At 43.9% G+C, this 21,420-nt stretch overlaps 1 protein-coding gene across 1 annotated transcript in view; it reads left to right on the plus strand.

Annotated features, from left to right (window-relative positions):
• ARID1A (AT-rich interaction domain 1A) overlaps window positions 1-21,420 on the plus strand; it is a 77,673-nt gene that overhangs the window by 33,800 nt on the left and 22,453 nt on the right. The window contains exons 5-8 of the mRNA XM_074934581.1: window positions 17,452-17,692; window positions 18,179-18,268; window positions 18,924-19,091; window positions 19,766-20,081. Coding sequence (XP_074790682.1) covers window positions 17,452-17,692; window positions 18,179-18,268; window positions 18,924-19,091; window positions 19,766-20,081 — 815 coding nt within the window. The remainder of the gene's footprint in view (window positions 1-17,451; window positions 17,693-18,178; window positions 18,269-18,923; window positions 19,092-19,765; window positions 20,082-21,420) is intronic.

Below are 21,420 nucleotides of genomic sequence, written 5' to 3' on the forward strand. Positions count from 1 at the left end.
CTAATGTGTGCATTTATTCTTTTGCTAGACTGCATTTTGTCTCTCGCCTTGTTCCAATAAGTGCACGCTGCGCTCTAATCCTTGTAGCCCTAAATTGCTGCTAAGTTTTCTGTGCCAATAGAAACTTGTTCCTATTTAAACTTGGCTTTCTCTTGTTTCTGCAAACCAGCCCTGTACTTGTCCATGAGGGCAGGAGAGCTGAATGTTGTGGGTAACCTGGTGAAGCCAAACAAGTTTCGTGGTGGTTTCAGGTTGGTTTGCTGAAGGGACTCTGACTTCTTCCTTTTATGAGGAACCGTGGTAATATTTCAGGTTGGGCATAAAGTATTGCACCCCATAAACAGGTATAGGGTGGCTTCCCTGTCAAAATGAAAATGGTGGAAAACTAATCTTCAGGTAGGAACACGTTTTGATCGCCTCTTCAGTTTATGAAGGTGAGATAATCTTCACCCAAGCAGAAATGTTTACATAAAATTGAGGGGGAGGGGGAAAACTTCAGAGCAACCATGAGTGCCGGTGCCAGTCTGCAATTTCAGCATCCGATGAGCTGTCTGACTTTTCTGTAAAAGGTGACTTCTGGTCCTGGCAGCTCTGCCCTAAGAGGAATAAATAGGGTATCGAGTCACCAGGGTTGAGAGTCCACGGCTTGGTTTTGAGTGCAGGAGGAGGGGGGCTGCAAGTATACAATAGGTTTAAATAATTTACTGGAGTCCTGGTTCAGGACTGGCTTGGAAGAGTTTTTGTAAAAACTAAGCGCAACTGTGCGCTGCAGCCGTCCCTGGCTTACTGGTTGTCCTGCAGGACCTTAATGAGAGCTCCTAAAAGCGCTGAGGCCTAATTTGGAGAACATCAAGGGACAATTGTTGACATACCTAGTAATTTATTACTTTTCCAAGTGCAGAGCCCTAGCTGTGGTATTGGGACACTCTGGCTTAGATTTCAGGGTATTTTAAAGCTGATCTTCTTTGATCCTGCAGTTTAGTAGCTGCATATACTGATCACTCACTTGCCACTGGATGTTTGGGGTAAAAGGTCTTTCACCTTTTTGAGGACAAATGAGAATTCAAAAACCAAATCTCACTTTTCACCTTCACTATGGCTTCGTACTTTTGCAGTCTCGATCATTTTCGTTCAAACTGGATAATAGTTTTGGGGAAGGGGTGAAAAGCGGCCCTGCTCTCCTGTTGTGTGTGGTGTGGCAGTCTGGGAATTATTTGGCTCTTCTCTACCTCCTTGCTACCCCAAATACTTAGCATCCGTTTATTTCTTGGCATCTGGGGCGTATCAGGAAGTGCTGGTGGGATTAACTAAATTTACCATTATTTCCACTTTTCAGTCTGTTTCTTTCTCTCTTCTCCCTCCCCCTTTTATATTTGTAAGTACTGAAAGGTAGAATAATTTGTGAGTTCAGTCAGCTGTGTCTGTGAGTAAAATGTCATCTTCTGCACAATCCCCCTGACTGGAAATAATCAGAACAGCAAACTAAATTATGGCTAAAAGCTGACTTGAGGAAGTTGCTGCTGGGGGAAGAAAGCCACAAATGTCTTTATTTGAATGTTAGGTGCTGAAGACCAAGTGCAGAGCCAGACTGGTAACTTGGAGGGAGAAATAGACATTCAGAGTTTAAATCTAATAGTGAACTCAGTCAGCTTCCTTCTCTGTTGAGGCTTCCTGCTGAACATTTTTTGTAAACTTGTTTGTTTCTGGACTTTTGGCTCCTATTTCTGACTACAAGCCATTGAAGAGGACCAGCAATGTATAAATGTCAGAGCCATTTGGCACTTTTATGCTATCGTGACTGGGCACCACAGAAATGTTTAGATGGGAAACACTCCTGTAACTTGTCCCAAAGTGTGCAATTCCTGAAATCCTATGTCTGGTGCTTCACAAAGGTTCCTACAAAGCCTGTTTTGACAATGGGAGTTGAATGAATCCCCCTGTATCAACTTTTGTCAAAGTTTCCTCGTTAATTCTTCTAGGATTTCTTTTTTTTTTCTCTGCTATGATCTTGTGGCTGGTAACACTTTCGTGCTATTTCTCTGGAGCCCTGAGCTTCTCTGAGCTTTGGGGTTTTTGCGGGGGTTTTGTTTAATAGCTCTTTATGGGCTTGAGAAAGGTGTTGAATGCCACTAGCACCTCTAGTACAAAGTCTAAAGACAAGGTGGGTGAATATCTTTTACTGGACCAACTTCTGTTGGTGTGAGAGAGACCAAGCTACATGGACCCCTTCCTCATGACTGGGAAAGGCACTCCGATCCAGGAAAGGTACCTTTCCAAGATCTCTTTTGTAGCTCGAAAGCTTGCCTCTCTCACCAACAGGAGTTGGTCCAATAAAAGAGATTACCTCACCCACCTTGTCTCTCTAATATCCTGCGACCGAGTGCTACAGCAGCACTGCATGATCTTTTAGTCACTCTTGTGACATGTTTTCTGTGTGTGACCTGCTTCTCCAGGTTGCTTTGCTATTTGTCCATGTGGCAATTTCTCTGCTCCCACCCCTCCCTCCAGTTTTGGACTAAGCTAGTCTAACCCGGTGTTTAGAAGGAAATTCCCCACCCCCACTGCTGTATCAGCCATGGCTGTTCTGAACAGCGCTGAACCCTGCGCGTTCGGTTTCTCTCTGCTGGGGTAGCCAATCCGCTTCCACCTTGTAAATCATGCTGCTCTGAGCCACTGATGCAGTTTGCTTTCCCTCTGCTTCGTGCTGGAGCTTGTGCTTGCAGCAGATTTCTCTATGCTCGATCCAGGGCCCGTTTCCTGTTTCTATTCTGGTCGTTGGTGGCTCAGCTCTGCTTCCTGCCTGTATATGTTACACAGATTCCCCTAACTGCTGGAGCCTTTTGTTTTCATAGGAACAATTTCAATTAGCTTGTTTTATATTTGTTAGTTTTCTACCTCCTTTGAGGAATGGCAGAGTTTGTCTGAAAGACAGTCTTGTTTCTTACTCTTTACAATATGCTTTTAAGCCTGGCTACAGTAAATAGGCAGGTCAGTGTTTAATCAGGAAATTGCTGTAGGATGACCCATTCTGATCTTGGATTCCTAACAATAGTGGTCCCCCCCCCCCCCCCCAGTCAGATACAGCCAATGAAAACGTGTGGCCGTTATTTTGCACCCTAGAAGGAGCTCTAGAGTCTAGTCTTTGAAAGATGGCCTGTTTAGTTTGAAAGCTTCTCCAGGGAGGTCTGTTGCGAAGTGAGGAGACCTGTTCCCTTTTGCCACTGGCTCAGTCTGCAGAAGTCTCCCTCTGGCAGTCTGATGTGTTGGGAGGACGAGTCTCGGCAAAAGACACTAACCTCTCACTGGAGGGTTGAAGAAAGGTGGGAGGGGCAAGGAGAACATGTGCTCATTCTTCTGCTCTCCGCACAGGACCGTTAAGGGATAAATGGAGGTGGGTAACTTTTTGGCTGGTGATTGTACAGGCTTTAGTACCATCTCACCTGAGCTCTCAATTGACAGGCAGCATCGTCATGTAAATACACCCATGGCATTCAGGACTGACTTCTCCTGGGAACTAATGCATGCAAGTTACAAGCGTCCTGGGAGAAAATTGCCCCCATGTGGTTCTCATGGGAGTGGGTGTATGTGTTGTGTGCAGAGTAGGGTAGGATCAAGGGTCAGCTTCCTTAGCAAACTGTCTGCTCTGCCCCCTTCTGGAGGCACCGGCTGCTTTGCTGGGGCTGTCCATGTCCTTACTGATGGAGGATTTGCAGTGTGACTTCAGACAAGCTCCCAGTGAGGAGCAGAGGAGGAGTTGTGTGATTGATTTTTATTATTTTTAATCGGGTCTTTATCTAGGAAGGAAGAAACCTCTTAAAGAGGCTGTTGAGTTTCCTGAAATGGCAAGAAAGACGTCTCTGGTAATTGACTGTTCTGGCAACCTCTGGGGCTAGTAATCGGCAATGCATGGAATGGGCTGGGTTGCCATGGTTATACTCACTTTTTTCCCCCCCCTTGCCCACGCTCACTCCTGTAAACTGATGGGGAAGGAGAATTTCCTAGACTAAATACCTCAGTTTCCCAGCTGGCCTAGCCCATCCAGATCAACAGCATAATATAGGGATGTACTGCTGGACTGATTTCTCAGAGCAAAAGTGCCTTCATTGTGAACACACAACTCTGTGCCTTTAGAAAGCCCCAGAAGGGCTGCTACAGAGTTAATTGCATGGAAGTGACAGCCAGCAAGGAAATGGGGACGGGTGTTTCAGTGGCCTGGTTCAGAGGAGAGAAATGCAAGGTATGTCTGGCTTACAAACGTTTGATGCTGGTTTTGTTTTTGTTTTTTTTTAAATTCCAAATCCCCTTCCCACCCCCCCATGAACTTTCTTACTTTCAGGGGTATTGTGCTGTGCTCGCTCAGTTTTTGGTACAATCCTTCTCAAAATTCAATGTGTGGGCCTAGAGCCTTGTACATCTCCTACAGTTTTTTGAATTCCTGACTTTGCTGCATTTCTTTGCCCACCCAAACCCATGTGTGGTTGGCATGGTGGTGTAATCACATGCGGAGATGACTAAATGCTTCTGGAGTCTGAACTGAACACATCACATATGAAGAATGCCTTGCAGATGATGAGGAAGCAGGGCTGGGAACTCGTATCCTTAGGGGTAGAGCGAAGGGGTTAACTTTCTATATAAGGGCAGAGTCTTGACCTCGGATGAGACACTGCATCTTTTGTAGATAGAGGATGAGGTGCATTTGAAAACAAACCTAAAACACAAGGTTGTGGTCAATCATTTGAGAGTTGTACCACTCTTTTACATTTTCCTTCCCAAGGCCACAAGTTGGACCAGCGTTCTTGACTAAAGTGGTCTAGATATGTCTCCCTCCAGAACATGAAAATGTTGCTGGGAGCATCCTCTAGCAGAAAGATTACTTGAATAGTCACTCTTGCCACTAACCACATCCAGGAGTCACCTGTGCTCTTTCCACAGCCTCTTCTGCTCTGACCTGTTTGGGGATCAAAAAGTTTGGCTTGGGAGTTGAGTCCTGGTCCCTTCATTTGTGCTGCCATCCATTTGCTGGGGCAACCTTTGTGATGAAACAGTTAAATAACGAATATTAATCAGAATATAAATCTAATTACCTTGGCAAGCCAGGAAAAGCCAAAATAGGAGCATTTTCCACCACTGCTTTGAACATTTCCCATCTTACATTAATGCTAATTAAATGCTAGAGTGCTTTGTAGAAACTAAGAGGGGTCCTCAAAGGGTTAAATGTAAGCTAGTTTTGCTGTTGTATTTCCCAGGAACTTGCGGAAGAGATCAGCACCCAGCATTCCCCGAGGAGGGAGAGAATGCTGGCCTCCTAGATGGTGGGTTTTTCCTTCAGCGACATCTTGTTCCGTGAATGAATCACGTTATTCCTTCCTCTTACTTTCTGCTGCCACTGTAGCTTTGAATTTCTCTTTTTGAGGGGAGGGGGAGAACATGCTCAGTGTTTGGGGGGTGTGTGTGTGTGTGTGTGTGTGTGTGTTTAATTTTATGGGGGGGGGACGTAGAGAAGAAGGAGTGGTGTAGAGCAGAAGCAGTAGAAGAAGGGGTGGTGTAGAGCAGAAGCAGTAGATGTGATTTGAAGCTCCTGCTGAGCAGATCTGTGGGAGTGGAGTATCGACCTCTGAAAAATCAATGGCTGCTGCAGTAGCAGTGCTGGGCGTTTTGCAAGGTCTCCCGTTGCAGGAATGTAGTAAAGCCAGCAGCACTTTTCTCTCTCTCTCTCTCTCTCTCCCTCCCTCCCCCTGGATTCTATACCCAATCTCCACCAAAGCAGCCAGACCCACCTAGATTTGCTGAGGTGGATTAGAACAGTACCTTATTTTTGCAATTGAGTAAAATTTCTCGTGCGACGCTGAGCCCCTCCTCCTGGCAGCCTCCTTTCCAAACGCTCCTTCCCTGCGCTGCAGCTAGAGCCAGCAGCTTCTACTAGTTTGTCTGAAGCCATCCTGGAAGAGTGAGCTTTTCAGAGACGGAAACGGTACAAAGATCTCTCTGCCATATTCTAGTCCCTGTCCTGGAACAGTTGCTTGGCAGCGCTGATACTCTGGAGAAGCTCAAACCTCCTCGTGGAGGAAGAGAAGGAAAAATGGCTTGTCCATAGAACAAAAAAGGAGACTGAATACCGAGGAGTTTCATTTAGTTACCTTTTTAGCCTTTAGTTTTTCTTCCCTTTTGGGCCGGGGAATGAGTGACACAATTTTAAAGACTGGTTGGATGGAGTAACTCCCACGTGGTGGGACTCAGAGTATTTTATGCATCCTTTAGTTTGCAACCACGATCTTACTGCTCTTTCTTCCCCAAAAGATGCTGTGTGCCCTCCAGGGAGGAACCTGGAAACTGTCTAGTTTGTAGGTGCTCTCTCATGGTCCTTGTTCAAATCAATAGATCTCACTCCCAGTTGAGCTCGCAGTGACACATTTGGGAGGGTGGAAACCTGATTTGTCAGTTCTATTTAAATCTCTCTTCTGGTTGCTGATGGTTAAAACTTTTGAAAAGGGATGCAGGGGAAAGGGGGTGGCTATGAACCAGGTGCACTAATATCTGCTCATGGCGCACTGCATAGAACCGGGCTATGGTGGTGCTGATTTCTTCCTCCCAGTATGAGAAACAGGGAATGCCTGGAAAGTCACCTTCCTCTCCAAGGTTGTTAAGGTTCCGAAAAAGTGAAGTATTTTTTTCTAGTTTAATGAATGGAAAAAACACATTTTGGGAGCATAACTAATGTAATGGAAGAAAGCAGTTTGGGGTGGAGGGGGCATAACCCTGTACTGAAGTGTGCAGCTGTACTTCATTTATTTTGGGGTATTAATTTTGTTAGAAATTTCTGTTTTTTAAAGGTGACTGGAGAATACTGATAAGCACTCCTCCCTAGCATGTGTATACATATAAATAACTCTCGTCTAGTCCCACTTCCCAGAGCTATTGGCTAACTATAAATTTCACTTCTTTAAGATTCCTCCCTCTGCCCCCACCCAAAAAGGATGGTTGTGGGATGGACAGTAACCATCTTTGTCAGCAGGAGCTCTGAGTTTAGTCTTGGGGTACGTCTACACTTCAATTAAAAAATACACAGCATTGAGTCTCCGAGCCCAGGTCATTTGACTTGGGCTCGTGGGGCTAAAAATTGCAGTGTAGACGTTTTGGGCAGGAGCCTAGGCTCTGGAGCCTGGCGAGGGGGGTGGGTCTCAGAGCCCAGGCTCCAGCCTGAGCCCAAACATCTGCACTGCAATTCTTTAACCCTGCGAGCCCAAGTCAGCTGACCTGGGCCAGCTGCAGTCGATGTACACTGGGCCTTCAAAAACATTCTAGACTTAGAGACAAGCCTATGAATATGAGATTCTGCACCCCCTTTACTCTCCCCCATGTTTTGGCTTAGGAATGATGAGCATCTAGAAGGTGCTTCTGGTGCCATGAAGAATGGCCCATTATTCTCTCCACACAATAGCCTGTTGTCAGAGAGTGGAGGTAGTTTAATGGCCTGGTCCACTCTGTGGCAAGTTTGTATGCTTTTAGGTTAGAATTGGGGTTGCTGGAAATCTGTGTGTTGTGGTTTTTGGTATTTGAATAATTTCTTTTTCTTTTTTTCCGCCCCCCTCACAGCGCTTTCAGGTCTGTGTAGTGCTTTCCTGTGCAGTCCATGTCCTAGAACTGGCCTGCTTTTTTTAGGACAGAAATGTCATGAATCAGTTTGCAGTGAATTGAGTGCTTGAGACAGTTGTCAGAGTAGCAGCCGTGTTAGTCTGTATCCGTGAAAAGAAAAGGAGGACTTGTGGCACCTTAGAGACCAACAAATTTATTGGAGCATAAGCTTTCGTGAGCTACAGCTCACTTCATCGGATGCATGAGACAGTTGTGTTAATAGTACAGTTAGAACTTTAATACACACAATGGGTACAGTCTGGGCAGAGGCAGTAGAGGTCTATGCGTGCCCTTGCCAGTTTGCTTGGACCCTAACCTGACACTACTGCCTTTCACTCCCAAGGGGTAGTTAAGTCTCATGGCCTCTCCAGTTCTCTTGTCTAGTCTTCTCAGCCTGCGAAGAACAAAGTTTTATTGGTGGACATGTGTCCACTAGGAAGTGGACTGAGACCTACCAGTTCCTTTTACCTAGTCTAATAAACTGCAATTCTGTAAGTATTTCTGGTCACTGTTGTATGTTAGGTTTGCTCTGGGGGGGAGAGAGGAGAATCTTTAGCTATCTATTTAGGGTGTTTTACAGTCTTTTTATGCTATGCTGGCAGAGCAAATGTTCCTCGGTGGCAGCTGAGCATCTGGCCTGCGCTGCTTAAATGAGAGCATTTAAGTGATTGCAGCTACTGTAGAAAGTGAAGTTCACACAACGCTAAGATGAACAGGGAATGTTCCTCTCTCTGACTGGCTACAGATGCAGTAATTCAGCCAGTTCATTTGCTGTGAATGAAATATCAAAAAGATGAGAAAATTCTCTCCACTATAATTCACCAACAAACACTTGGACTTAATTGATGCATAACTTCTAAAAAAGGTAATAGAACTCTAACTTGTATATAAAGTATTCAGGTAAGGAAATCAAAATTAAAACGTGTACCCCATCCTTAATTCTGCCCCTCAACTCTAACCTGTCTTCCAAGTAATTAGACCCACCCCCAAAAGTGAACTGTTTTTTGTAAATGAATTACAATAGTATGTTATGGTGTGGTGTTGTGTCATGAGATACCCAGCACTTAGGGACATGGGGACATCAGGTCTGCTTTGCAGAGTATCTCATATATGGGGTTCACCCTTAAATGTAGTGTTAATGGGGTACAATGAGGTCTCCAGATCGTTGTGGGGTGGTAAATGGGGTGGCATGTGGAATGTAAAATGGAAGATACAGCAGTCTGCAATAGAGAGGAAGGAATGGGTCTAAAGCTCGTAAGTAGTGGGGAGATCATAGTTTGCTGGGCAGCTCTGTAGCTTTCTGTGGTATAGTGGACTGGAGGAGGTTGGGTCTGTGAAGCATATTTGAATATGAAATTGGTGGGGGTGAGAACAGGAGACTATGGTATTGAAGACATTTGTAGTTCTTGAGTGCTTGGAAAGGAAGTTGCAGAAAAATGAAGAAACTTTAACATAAAGCAGGTGTTTCAATTGACGAGAAGTGGTAAGGATGCTTGTCCATTTTCAGAAAAGCCAGAGAATAAGAATAGGATGTTCTAATAATTCCCTCATTAGTCCTTTCTCAGACTTCAGAAGCCCCTTTTGGTTTTGCCTGTGGAGTTTACTAGTGTCTGTGTGGAAGCGGTAAGCTCTACCATGTTTCTCCAGTTTGTAATTGTCTTGAACCCTAGTTATTGACTTAATGGTGCCAACAAGGATTGCGGGCATCACACAGTCCTTAGAAGGTGAATTGTCTGTAGTGCTCAACGTAGAGCACATCACAGTCTGTAAGTATCATGTAGACTGCTGTGTGGAACCCTTATTCTCCAGATCTGGGACTATAAACCTTGTGACTCTGCAGGCATTGCCTGCAGACCTTAAAAGCTCCGTGCATAACGTTGTATAGCTTATATAATAGAACCCCCAAAAAGTTGAGGACCAAGTGGCATTTCTAAACAGGTTGTTTTTGAGCTGACCATACTAAAGAAGACTTTTGGAATTGTGTGTTTTGGGTATGGTTTTGTTTTGTTTTGTTTTTTTGTCCAAGTTCTGTATCTTAAATACTTTATTTCATTAATGTAAAACTTGCCCCAAAATACACTCTTCTGGCTAGAGAACAAACCAGGGGAAAAGCCAAACAAAATTTTCCTCTTTAAAAAATTAGATGGAGTCAAAAATCAGGCTTTATTTATAATTGCGTAAAAAGCTTTACAACTTTCACTATTGGTTGGGTTTTGTAACACAATCTTCAAGTCTAAAGCATATCTAGAACAAATAGGGGGAAGGTGTAGAGGCTCCACCATGGATGAATGGGTAAGAGTGACTTTGTCAACTTTTGCACTTTTGGGAATCGGGGACAGGCATGGGCCTGTCCATCTCCCATTATAAGGTAGAGCAGCACCTGGTGCTCTAACTAAAGCTTGTGATGCAAGAGTCCGTAGTAGCTAGAGCATGGTGCATCCTGGCTATGCCCCTTCCCTTTTCAATCCACTTTTTCTATGCCCTTACTCTGGGGACTGTGTGGGGCGGTATTAGACAGACGTAATTCCCATGTGGTGGAATTTGTTGACTTTGGTCCCTTTACTTTGGACCTTCTATGGTACTCTGGCAGACTAGCCCAGGCTCTGGAGAATTACTATCCTAAGCTTAAGTATTTTTTGTTGATCCATCCTGATATTTGCTTAACAAATGAGCTAGTGTCTGATAGTGAGAGATGGTGATTCCCTTTTCATATAAAACAAAAACCTTTATTTTAAGCACAAACTACCATAAGCAGCTTCCTCTTATTGGTCATGCTCGGACTTGCAGCTCCCACCCTGAGAAAGACAAGTCCCCCTGCCCCTCCTCCTTTGGGTGTTGAATTGTGTGATTTCAGGCATGGTTTTGTTGTGGTGTGAAAAGGTTTTAGCTGCCCGAGTCCCTGTTTGTCAGCAGAGCTGACAAACCCGTGCTGGCATGATCTAGGATTGGGCAACCAATTGCAGCTGGAACAGTTATCATTTCAGAGTCCCTGTGGGCTTCCGCTATCAGGTCACATCCCAAAATAACACTGGGCAGTATTTCAAGTGAAGAAACTAAGGCTTTGGGGCTGCAGCCAGCCTAGAGTGTGAGATTCTGTGTGAAATAGTTGGAATCCCTCCAGCGTTTTTGATCTGCATGGCAGATGAGCAATAAACTGCATAAAAAACACATTGGAAACACGTGAGGAAATTCTCCAGACCCTGACGTTTCCTTCAAGTTGGCAGAGTTACTGTTGTTGATCCTCACCTCCTGTCTCTCATTGTGACTGGCTGGGCTCAGAGGAGGAGAGAAGAGGGAGAGCCCTGTTAGTGGTACTGTTACGTAGTTCTAAGTCTGTCTGTGAAAGCCTTACAGAGGGCAAATAAAGTTTGTGCCTGATCCAAAGCCCATTGAAGTCAATGAGTCTCTGTTACCTGCAGTGAGCTTTGGATCAGGGTCTTCGTGCTAAAACCTGTCCCAGAAGCAGACTGTGGAGGGGAAGCTTTATTGCATTTTTCTTTGTGTTGCACTTCAGTAAATTGCATTTTAAAGTTTTCCAGGTGTTTGGGCCTGATTAAAAGATACTCTAGTGATTTGAATGATAGCCAGTCTGAGAAACTAATCTGGTCAGATGGAAACTGGATGAGTCTTGGCCATAGTTAAGATTTATGGTCCTAGTTTTACCATTTCGTTACTTCTCCCCCGTGGAAGTCAAATTCCTGTGAAATTTTATAAATACCACACGACAGCTTTGAAATCCTAACCTTAAAAAAAGACCGTGTATCTGATGGAGTTTCTCTCCATTGGCAGATGGCTGCATTGCTGGAGTTTATAAACTTCAGTGGCTAAATCATTCAGCCTAAGGGAGGTTAGATGCAACTGGCACAGTATTTTCATTAGGATGCTATTGTCCTATTTCCTATTATATTGTCCTATAATATACATGGTGTTTTAACATACAAGCTTTACACACCTATTAAATAGTCTGTCAGAAAAGTACAGTGGGCTTACATGTCAGTGTTCCTTAATTTCTTTAACTTACGCATACGATAGAGATCTGTAAAATCATGACGGGTGTGGAGAAAGTTAGTAAGGAAGTGTTATTCACGCCTTCTCGGAACACACAAACTCGGGGGTCACCCAATGAAATGAATAGGCAGCAGGTTTAAAACAAACAGAAGGGAGTATTTCTTCACACAACACACAGTCAGCCTCTGGAACTCTCTGCCAGAGGATGTTGTGAAGGCCAAGACTATAACAGGGTTCAAAAAAAGAAAAGTTCATGGAGGATAGGTCCATCAGCCTGGCTAATAGCCATTGGGCAGGGATGGTGTCTCTAGCTTCTGTTTGCCAGAAGCTGGGAATAGGCAACAGGGAATGGATCACTTGATGATGACCTGTTCTGTTTGTTCCCTCTGGGGCATCTGCATTGGCCATTGTCAGAAGGCAGGATACTGGGCTAGATGGACCTTTGGTCTGACTCAGTCTGGCTGTTCTTATGTAAGGCCACTGCTGCTTCTGCCGACTTGTATAAGATGAATGTCCAGGACCTGATTTTTCTATGTTAGGCCCTTTTATGTCACTGTCACAGTGTAAAGTGGCCTTACGTCCAATTTAACACAGGTAAGCATATTTAAGTTAATAAATACCCAAATTAAGCTAAATGTATGTAAACCAGTTAAAATATATCCACATAGGACATGCAGCAGGTTATCTAAGCCTTTGTGTGTAGATGAGTCTAGGACATAGACTTCAAATATTTAATCGTTTAAATTAACTAGAGTTGAGGTTCAAACACCTTTAATGTTTCCTCCTTTCAGTATCTCAGTGCTTCACTTCCTCACACCATGTACCTATCTATATATTTCCAGTATAAGCCACATGCCCTACTGTTGTAGCCTTTACTCTGCCCGCTGATAACGTACAAACATCAGTCTCGTCACATAGCAACCACCGATCTCCTCAAACTCTTTTTGGAAGAAGACAGATATAGCACCCTGCCTTTTACCTGCCAAAGATCAGAGGTGTGTCCCTGCCACACTCCTGCTGTTGTCACATTTCTCCCTCAGTGTACAGTCCCCAAACACGCATCATTTACAATCATTTCCAGTATTCATCCTCTCTCTCTCTCATATTTATAGATGTACTTTTCCAGCGGAAGTCTGAGTAGATATCTACTATGACCTGACCTCTACTGTGTAACATCCGCAGAGTACTATACTTCATTCTCTAAAACAACGCTGACATAGTTTACGAGTGGGGTTTTTCCATTGCCTGTGGTGGTCTGGACTCTCAATTCCCCTTTTAATTGTAATGGGAATCGAGCATCCAGACGCCCCCAACAACTTGGACAATTTCAGCCTAAAAGTATTTTAAAGTACTTAAGAGAAATGCAAGCCTTCATCATGTGGATTCACCCCATTGTAGTGGTGTTAGATCAGAGTTAAGGATGTTCACGTACTTAACTCTGGATTTCCTTGCTTTCAAGCATGCAGCTTGTTATAACTACTTTCAAATAAAGTCTTTTAGCAGAACTAATTGATACACCTCTGCAGTCTCCTTAACGGTGTCTTACATGTTTTTTTTTTTTTTGGCTGGAAATAAAGGACCAAAATGAGATAATATGTTATGTGGTGTATTGGGTTTTCTCCTCAAAGTATCTATAGATAAGGTTGCATTCTTTTCCTGGCTGTTCCACAATTTTCCAGTATAATGTTGTTTAAGTCACTTAAATGGAAGTTGTAAAGTGGGAGGAAGAGAGCTTGCCCCTTTTGTGTTTGTGGTTGTATTTTAATTGTGATTCTTTATCGAACTTCCACTTACGTTTCACGTTAAGAATTCAGATCTTATCTTCTTGTCTTTCCTGGAAGACTCTGACAACTGTGGAGAAACTAGTAAGATTGTAACATTACAACACTAAGGAAGTAAAACCCAAGCCATGCAGTAGAAAAGGGATTTTTAGACACTTAATTTGTTCCTTAAATTTACCTATTTAATCAAAACACCTCACAAGCATTTGGGAGAAAAGATTTGGTTACAGATTTAACATAGTCTCTCCAGTTAAGGAAACATCTATCAAAGCCAGAGAAGTCAAGATTGGATATTTTTTTCTAAGATTACAAAAAGGCAGACATCTTTTGGTTAAAGAAACCTTTCAGACCATTATACATGGTGTGTGTGTGGCTTTTTTCCCCCCCAATCTTTTTTCCTTTTGCATATCACCTTTATGCCTGTTCTATAAAACTGAAATTAACTCCTTTTTGTTATGGGAGTGTTGCGAAGCAATATTTACAAAATGCTTTTCAGTTCTTTGATGGAAGGTGCTAGACAAGTCCAAAGTATTAACAGATTAAGACCTAACTGGCTGTTTGGGCATACTAAATTTGAGGTTAGTACTGAAGCTGCAGTTGTAACATTCCCACTTAATGACATGGGGTTGTGATACATGTCTCTAATGTCACCCCAAACACAAATGGGTTAGGATAATGAGAGCGACTTGTCTGAACTCATAGATTGAAGAAGAAATGTAATTCCTACATAACGAGAAATTTGTCCTGAAGCCCCAAAGTAAGATGAGAAGATTTTTCTTGGATTTGAGGTTAATACTCCTGAATGTGAGTGACTAAGAACCAATAATGGCTGTATGTAAGGTACTGTCTTCAGGCCTTCTTGGAGAGACGAGTTGTATTTTGTTTAGACTGGGAGCTTTGCCATCAACCATACTGAGACTGATCAGCAGAGAGACGGGAAAGTCATCGGATCTTGTAAACTTTGTTTTTAGGATTTTTCTGAACTACCATATCTTTGATTGAAATAAAAAGAAAAGCAGACCTACTACGGAGACTGCCTTGCAAGACATCGTCTTAATACAAATGGAAGTGGTAATAAAAAGTTGAGAATAGTGGGCCTTAGGTCATGCCAGCAAAGGATTGGATTGGCATTTCCATCTTAAATGTGCCAGTTAACACTTGCTGGAGGTGTGGGGTGTTTTGAAAAATGGGTCCAAATTCTGCCATTAAAATCAGTGGAAATTGCAGTGGTGCAAGAGAGGGCAGTGGTGCAAGAGAATGGGACTCTGTTCATATGCCCCTCCCACTTATACACACCCATTTTAGACACAGGGATTTCTTTGCCTACCCAGTCTCCAACCGTGACGTACCCTAACCATTTTCTAGCATAGACAGGAATCGCTTCACTCTTGTCATGTGCGTTCAGGTCTCCCTTTCCCTGAATGTTCAGTGAAGTGCTGTGTATTCAGCCTGAGGATGGGAACATGCTGACAAGCAGGTGCTTTAGAGTGACAAGGCCTCTTGTTTGCCTCTGATAACCCTTACCCACCCCAATGCAGGCAGGGCCTCAGACCTGAAGTACTGCAAAGTTATCTGAACTGTGGAGAGTGGTATTAGCCCAGCCAATGAGGATGGGACTAAACTGTCTAAGCCATGTTTAGCAATTTGTGTCCTGACTTTTCTGAATTCTGTTTTTAAAACGTGGTTTGGCCTTATTCATACGTCCCCCACTTGGTTACCTGATTGACTCCTCCACTTCCATCGTTGACAATTTTGGACAGGCATCAGAGTTGCCATTTTTTTTTTTAGTTTCCCAAATTGCTTTCCAACTTCTTGTCTCCTTTGGTCTAGGGCTGCCGTGCCCATTCCTCCTAGCTCCTGTGAGCTCCCCTTTGTCCCTGCCCCTATTTACGTGACTTCCCCACCGTCCATTACTGTAGAATGTATCTTTACAACACCCCCTGTGAAGTGTGGATGTAATTGTATCCACACCTCACAAATGAGGGGAACTGAGAGAGAGAGAGACCATGACCTGCCCCAAGATTTCACAGGATGTCTGTAGTAGAACAGGGGGTTAAATCCAGACCTTACAAGTGCCAGTCCAGTGCTTTAACCACAAGACCAATTACCTTGGTATTCTGTTGTACCTAATCACGGAAAGGCAGATTGTCCATGCTGTACACCTGCTATCACACAAATACTATAAAACTAGCTGTCTTCAAAATAAAGATGTCTATGAAAAGATGCGAAAATGTTTTTAGCACAATCGTTGTAAATCAGATTAGGATATTATGGTCCCATGGCTCCTCCTAACAGATGCAAAGGATAATGTGCACGAGTTTAGGCCAGAGGTAGGTACAGAGCAAAGCTAACTTGATGTCTGTCCTTGTTTCAAAGTAAATGTGAAATGTAGGCTAAAATGTGGCCCATTCCTAAATCATCAGCATCATCTTCTGCTCTTTCAGTGATGCCAGCTGCAAAGCGCTGTTCATTTCCTTTTCCCACTTCTGTGCCTTTCTTCATGCTTCCTCTTCTGTTTGAAATGTCCTCCTAAAACTGGTTTTCCAAGCCTTTCTCTCCTCATCCAAGTACATCCTAAGACTCTCTACTTCTGCATTTCCTATAAAAAAAAAATATTTTAAACTATCATTCCAAAAAAACCCCAAACCCTACTTAAAATTAGTTTCACGCAGGATAAGAAATAAGAACCAGATCGAGGAAAAACCTGCACAGTTTTTGTTCATTAAACTGTTACGGTGCTTCACTTTATATGAACAAATTCAGGAAGCAACGGTTCTTATGTAAAGAATAAAAAATCTGAATCCTTTAATTTTAAACCTAAGGTTTGTATTTTAGAAATAAGGAAAATAAGATTTCTGGTAGGGTCAGAACCCTTATTACACTATTCCTTGGGTTTCCGCAAAGAGGGAGTTACTCATTCCCCACCCACCTGTCCACCATTAGTATGTGTGAGAGAGAGAGATGGGGAGCACATCGCCATATATTATCTCCTCCAACTTTTCCCAGTATGTTAGGTCGTGGGTGGTGGTGGTTGGTTGGTTTTTTTAATCATAGAGCTTAATTTCTTAACAGCAGGGACTGTCTTCGCACGTGGGTTATTGTAAGTACCAAGGTACTTGAATAATAGCCATGAGTTGAGGTTCCCCTACCCACCTGCACATGCAGTATCCAGACAATTTACCGATTGTTCACCGGCTGCAATTTTCCAGCAACTCTTGTGCCAATTTAGGGCATTGAAACTAGTTCAGAGAAGACTGCTGTCTCCTGGTTCAAGGTGGACGTGTGCAGTAGGGGAGAGCCTTCTCTGTTCTTGCCTTCAATAATGCCTGAAACTTAATGCTGCAGAAAGAAATGGCTAATTTCTGATTTCGGTGAAGAAAGGGAAGTGGGAAATGTTTCATGGTTTTCTTTTAAATCTGTATTTTAGTTTTTCTTTTTTCTCAAGAAAGAAGCTGCCCAGCCTACCTGAGGCCTCAGAGTGGACTGAGGTTAGGCAGGAGTTCTCAGACTCTTTCAAAGGGTGAGCCACTCTTCTGTCATGGACCACTTCCCTTCACCTAGTCATCACATAGACAACCTCTTCTCCCGTTTGCAATCATATACATGCCTGTGGCAACTACATCACTTGCTTATGTAGGAACTTACTTTTATCCTCTTTTAATGCAACCTAGCAGCTGAAACACGTTTGAGAATTGGCACCCATGTGACCAACTAGCTTTCTGGACCACCAGTCAGCACTCCACAGACCACAGCTGGGGAACTTCTGGATGGGGGGAGGAGGGGGGGGAACGACAGAGTAGGATGCATTTATCAGTTAACTAGGTGTGAGCTACAGCCTTCATCATTGACAATAACATGAACTGGCTTGATTGATTTTCTATTTGTTTGTAGTTTGCCTAGGAGCAGAATTCAGTGAATTCTGTAACAGACGCTTCTCTTTCCTGGTGATGTGCGGGAGAACAATTGCTCTGCCTCTTAACCTTTTTTTTTTTTTTTTTTCCTGTCTGATCCGCTTTTCTGTGCGCTACAGGATCTGTCTGGTTCCATAGATGATCTACCCATGGGTACAGAAGGAGCCCTGAGTCCTGGAGTAAGCACGTCAGGGATTTCAAGCAGTCAAGGAGAGCAGAGTAACCCAGCTCAGTCTCCTTTCTCTCCGCATACCTCGCCTCACCTCCCAGGAATCAGAGGGCCCTCCCCTTCCCCCGTTGGCTCTCCTGCTAGTGTTGCCCAGTCGCGTTCTGGTCCACTCTCACCTGCTGCCGTACCAGGTAAAAGTATTCTGTGTATCTCTGGATCTGCTGGTGTGACTGTGCTGTGCAGCTGAAGAGCCTGGGCTCAGTGTATTAAAATTTGGCAGTTTTAAAGAGAGGTTTACCAAGAGCAGCCCCACTTTCTGACACTGTGGGTCTCAGGATCATTTAATTGCCTTAAAAATAAGGCTACAGCTTGGAGGAGGAGATTTTTAAGTGTATGAACTAAGGTATCTAGCAGAGTAGCTGTGGTCTGTTGGCTTGCAAACTTGTAACATAATGTTAATTGTTTTATATGGAAAAGACTAATTTATCTGTGTCTTCTCCTCCTCCCACACTTCCTTCGGTTGGCTTAACGCCCCCTCCCGCCACCTCACCTTGGATTTTGTTGCTGCTCTATTGTTTAATGCTATGAGCCTAAGTCTCTATCAGCCATTTCTAGGTATTCTGCATTTTCTTGAGTATGTGCTGCTTGTGGCTAATGCTTTTCTATCCATGGTGCAGGCAATCAGATGCCACCCCGACCACCTAGTGGCCATTCGGACAGTATCATGCATCCTTCCATGAATCAGTCAAGCATAGTCCAAGATCGAGGTAGGAGTATGAGCGTGTGTGTGTGGTGTTAAGAGTTCTAAGTTTTAACAGCAGACTTCTAAATGTAAAGCAGGATATATAAATAATAAAGATCTCCTGGACTTGTGCAAGCTTTGACACCAGCCCCTTCCATATGAGGCGGAGATTGTGGGCTAAGATACTGTTTGTAAAGCTGGACCAGCTCTTTCAACTCAATTAGCGTTCAGAGCACATTGCAGTAAGAACGAAAACCTTAAACTTCAAAATGTGGGATGTTCACAACAGTTGTGGCTCTGTGCTCCATAAAAGGGAACAGATTCACTGGAAGATGGATACATGAGTAGGAGCCTCTCTCTTTATGGCTGCAGGCATATGTAGTACAATGGTCCCCACTAAAAATGCGACATTGGCTAGCTCATTACAAGTGCCATGACATGCTACAGTTTTCCCCGAGTTAGAGTACGCAATAGGTGTGGAATCTTTTGGCACATACGGTTGACTTTTTTTTTTTTTTTTTAATTTTAATGGCTGTTGCTTAACAAACAAACAACAACTTTGTCTGGGTTGTCTCATTAAAATGTTTGTGTGTGTTCCTGGAGCCCAGGGATGTTTGCGTGTGCAGTAATACCAACAATTGGAATGAATAACTGTCTCATTTGAATGTCTCATTGATCAGGTTACATGCAGAGGAATCCTCAGATACCCCAGTACAGCTCCCCTCAGCCTGGCTCCGCCTTATCTCCACGTCAGTCTTCTGGAGGACAGATGCATGCTGGGATGGGACCTTATCAGCAGAATTCACTGGGAAGCTATGGGCCCCAGGGGGGGCAGTATGGTCCTCAAGGTAAGGCCGTGAACCAATCGGATAGAATGGGAAACTGATAGAGCTCCACTAAGTAAACATGTGGGCAGGAAAAAGGGCCCATATTCCCTGTAGTCTTTTTTTTTTTGCCTTCGACAAATTGCATTTATTTGGACTGGTTTAAAATGTGCAGCTCATGCAGCAGCATCTGAAACCCTTGCCTGTCATGAAAGGGAGTGTGCTTTGTGTGTGTCACTCAGGAGCAAGGGTAAGACAGAGGGCTTTAAGGATTAAAGTACTTCTGCTACAGAATTCCTCTCCTGGTTTGAAAAATCTTCAGATGATTGTGCCCCCAAACTGCTGCTAATTCAGTTAACTTCAGCGGGGCAGAGCTTGACAGGAGCTGTACATCTTATGGCACTTTACCTGTGACCTCGCCATCTTGTCCTGGGCCATTTGGCTCATTGTGTTCTGTGATGTGCTCAGGGGAGGTTCCTACTGCCTTTGAATTGATGTTGTTACTTGATTGTGTGTTTAGACCTATTTTATGTGGATTATAACCAGGTAAATTGACTGAGTTGAGGTGCTAAAATTCACCCATGTCCCTATGCTTTTATTAGTGATTTTAAAACCGCTGCAGATTTGAAGAGTTCTAATGAGTCACAAATCAAGTAGTTGAATGTGCTTTTTCTCCCCCACCCCTTTCCTCTCTGCAGGAGGTTATCCCAGGCAGCCAAACTATAATGCTATGCCTAATGCCAACTACCCCAGCCCAGGAATGGGGGGAAGTATAAACCCAATGGGAGCAGGGAGCCAGATTCATGGTCAGACTGGTGTACAACCCTATACTGGGCTTCCCCCAGGAAGGATGAGCCATGCAGCCATAGGGAACAGGCCCTATGGACCCAACATGGCAAATATGCCTCCCCAGGTGGGGACAGGGATGTGCCCACCACCGGGTGGCATGAACCGGAAAGCACAAGAAGCAGCTGCTGCCGCCATGCATGCTGCTGCCAACTCCATCCAGAACAGGTAAGAAATGAGGCTGCCCTGTGTCGCTGTTCTTGCTTTCAACCCTTTCATATAGCACGTCCTATGATGTCAGACTAGCATGTGTTTTGAAACAAATCAAAGTTGGGAAACCCTGAATACAGGTTTCCTTAAAATGCCTGCAGAAGAGCAGGTCTTTAATCAGTCTGGAGAAGTTAGGAGGGGAGACGTATTTGAATCACTGTGCAATTAGCAATGTTCTGTGGCTTCTTTATGTGTACAAAGAAAATCCGTTGTTCTTTGAGATCCGTGCAGTTTTGGTTTCGGGAGCTGTTGCACAGGTGAGAACAAGATACAGTGTGCCTGGAAGAGCCAATAAATCTAGCAGGCCATTATTCCAACTGTATTTGTCTGTTTTTTGAGTCGAGGAGTTTAGACTTAAGTTGTGTCTGGTGCAGTTCACCTTTTCCTGTTGGGGGTCTTGATGAGCAGCAGACCTGAGGGGAGATATCTGGAATTCATTATTGGAGTCTGCAGGAAAAAGTAGAATGGCTATAAAATCAGGTGGAGGTCAGCCAGGGTAGTCATGAGAGCAATGAATTCACGCACAAGTTGAGTCGCCTCTGCAGAGTAGAAGTTTTCTGGTTTGTCTTGCGTATCAATGAGATCTGAACAAGCATTCCGGTCTCCCGTTTCTGTTTGACAAGGCCTATCACCTGATTGTAAGGCTGTTGGATTAATAGTCCCAACCATAGATGTAAAGATAGAGATGCCCCTTCTATTGGAAGTGAGTTTGAGTTGGTATTAGGGTGTGGTGCTTTTGGGTATATCTGATGTAGCAAAAAGGAGAAAGAGCAGTGGCTACAGTAGACTGGAGCAATGTACTTCCTGCTTGGACATCAGGAGCAGCAACGTTTACAGTGACATTCCAGATCTGAGAGTTCCATCTCCTTTGGCAGGTAACTTAACACCTGCAACAGAGCAAGATTGGGGGTAAAACTTTCAAAAGCATTGAAGTTCCATTAGCAAAATTGGTTGAGGTATTTTGGAGCTGAAGTCCCATTGACTTTCAGTGAGACTAAGACTTTGTCTACACTGCCACAGTGCAGGCTCTGGGGATGTGTTGTGCTCTGAGGGCACAGGGATAAAATACTCGTGGCTGACCCAGGTCAGCTGACTTGGCTCACGGTACTCGGGCTCTGGGGCTGAAAAATTGTTGTTATATATATATATATATATATATATATATTCAGGCTCCAATTCGAGCCTGAGCTCTGGAACTCTGCGAGGGGAGAGGATCCTAGAGCTCGGGCTCCAGCCTGAGCCCAAACATATAGACAGCGATTTTTAGCCCCACCAGCCCAGGCCAGCTGCAGCCTTG

The sequence above is a fragment of the Natator depressus genome, chromosome 19 (genome assembly GCF_965152275.1).
Source record: "Natator depressus isolate rNatDep1 chromosome 19, rNatDep2.hap1, whole genome shotgun sequence".
Lineage (NCBI taxonomy): Eukaryota > Metazoa > Chordata > Testudines > Cheloniidae > Natator > Natator depressus.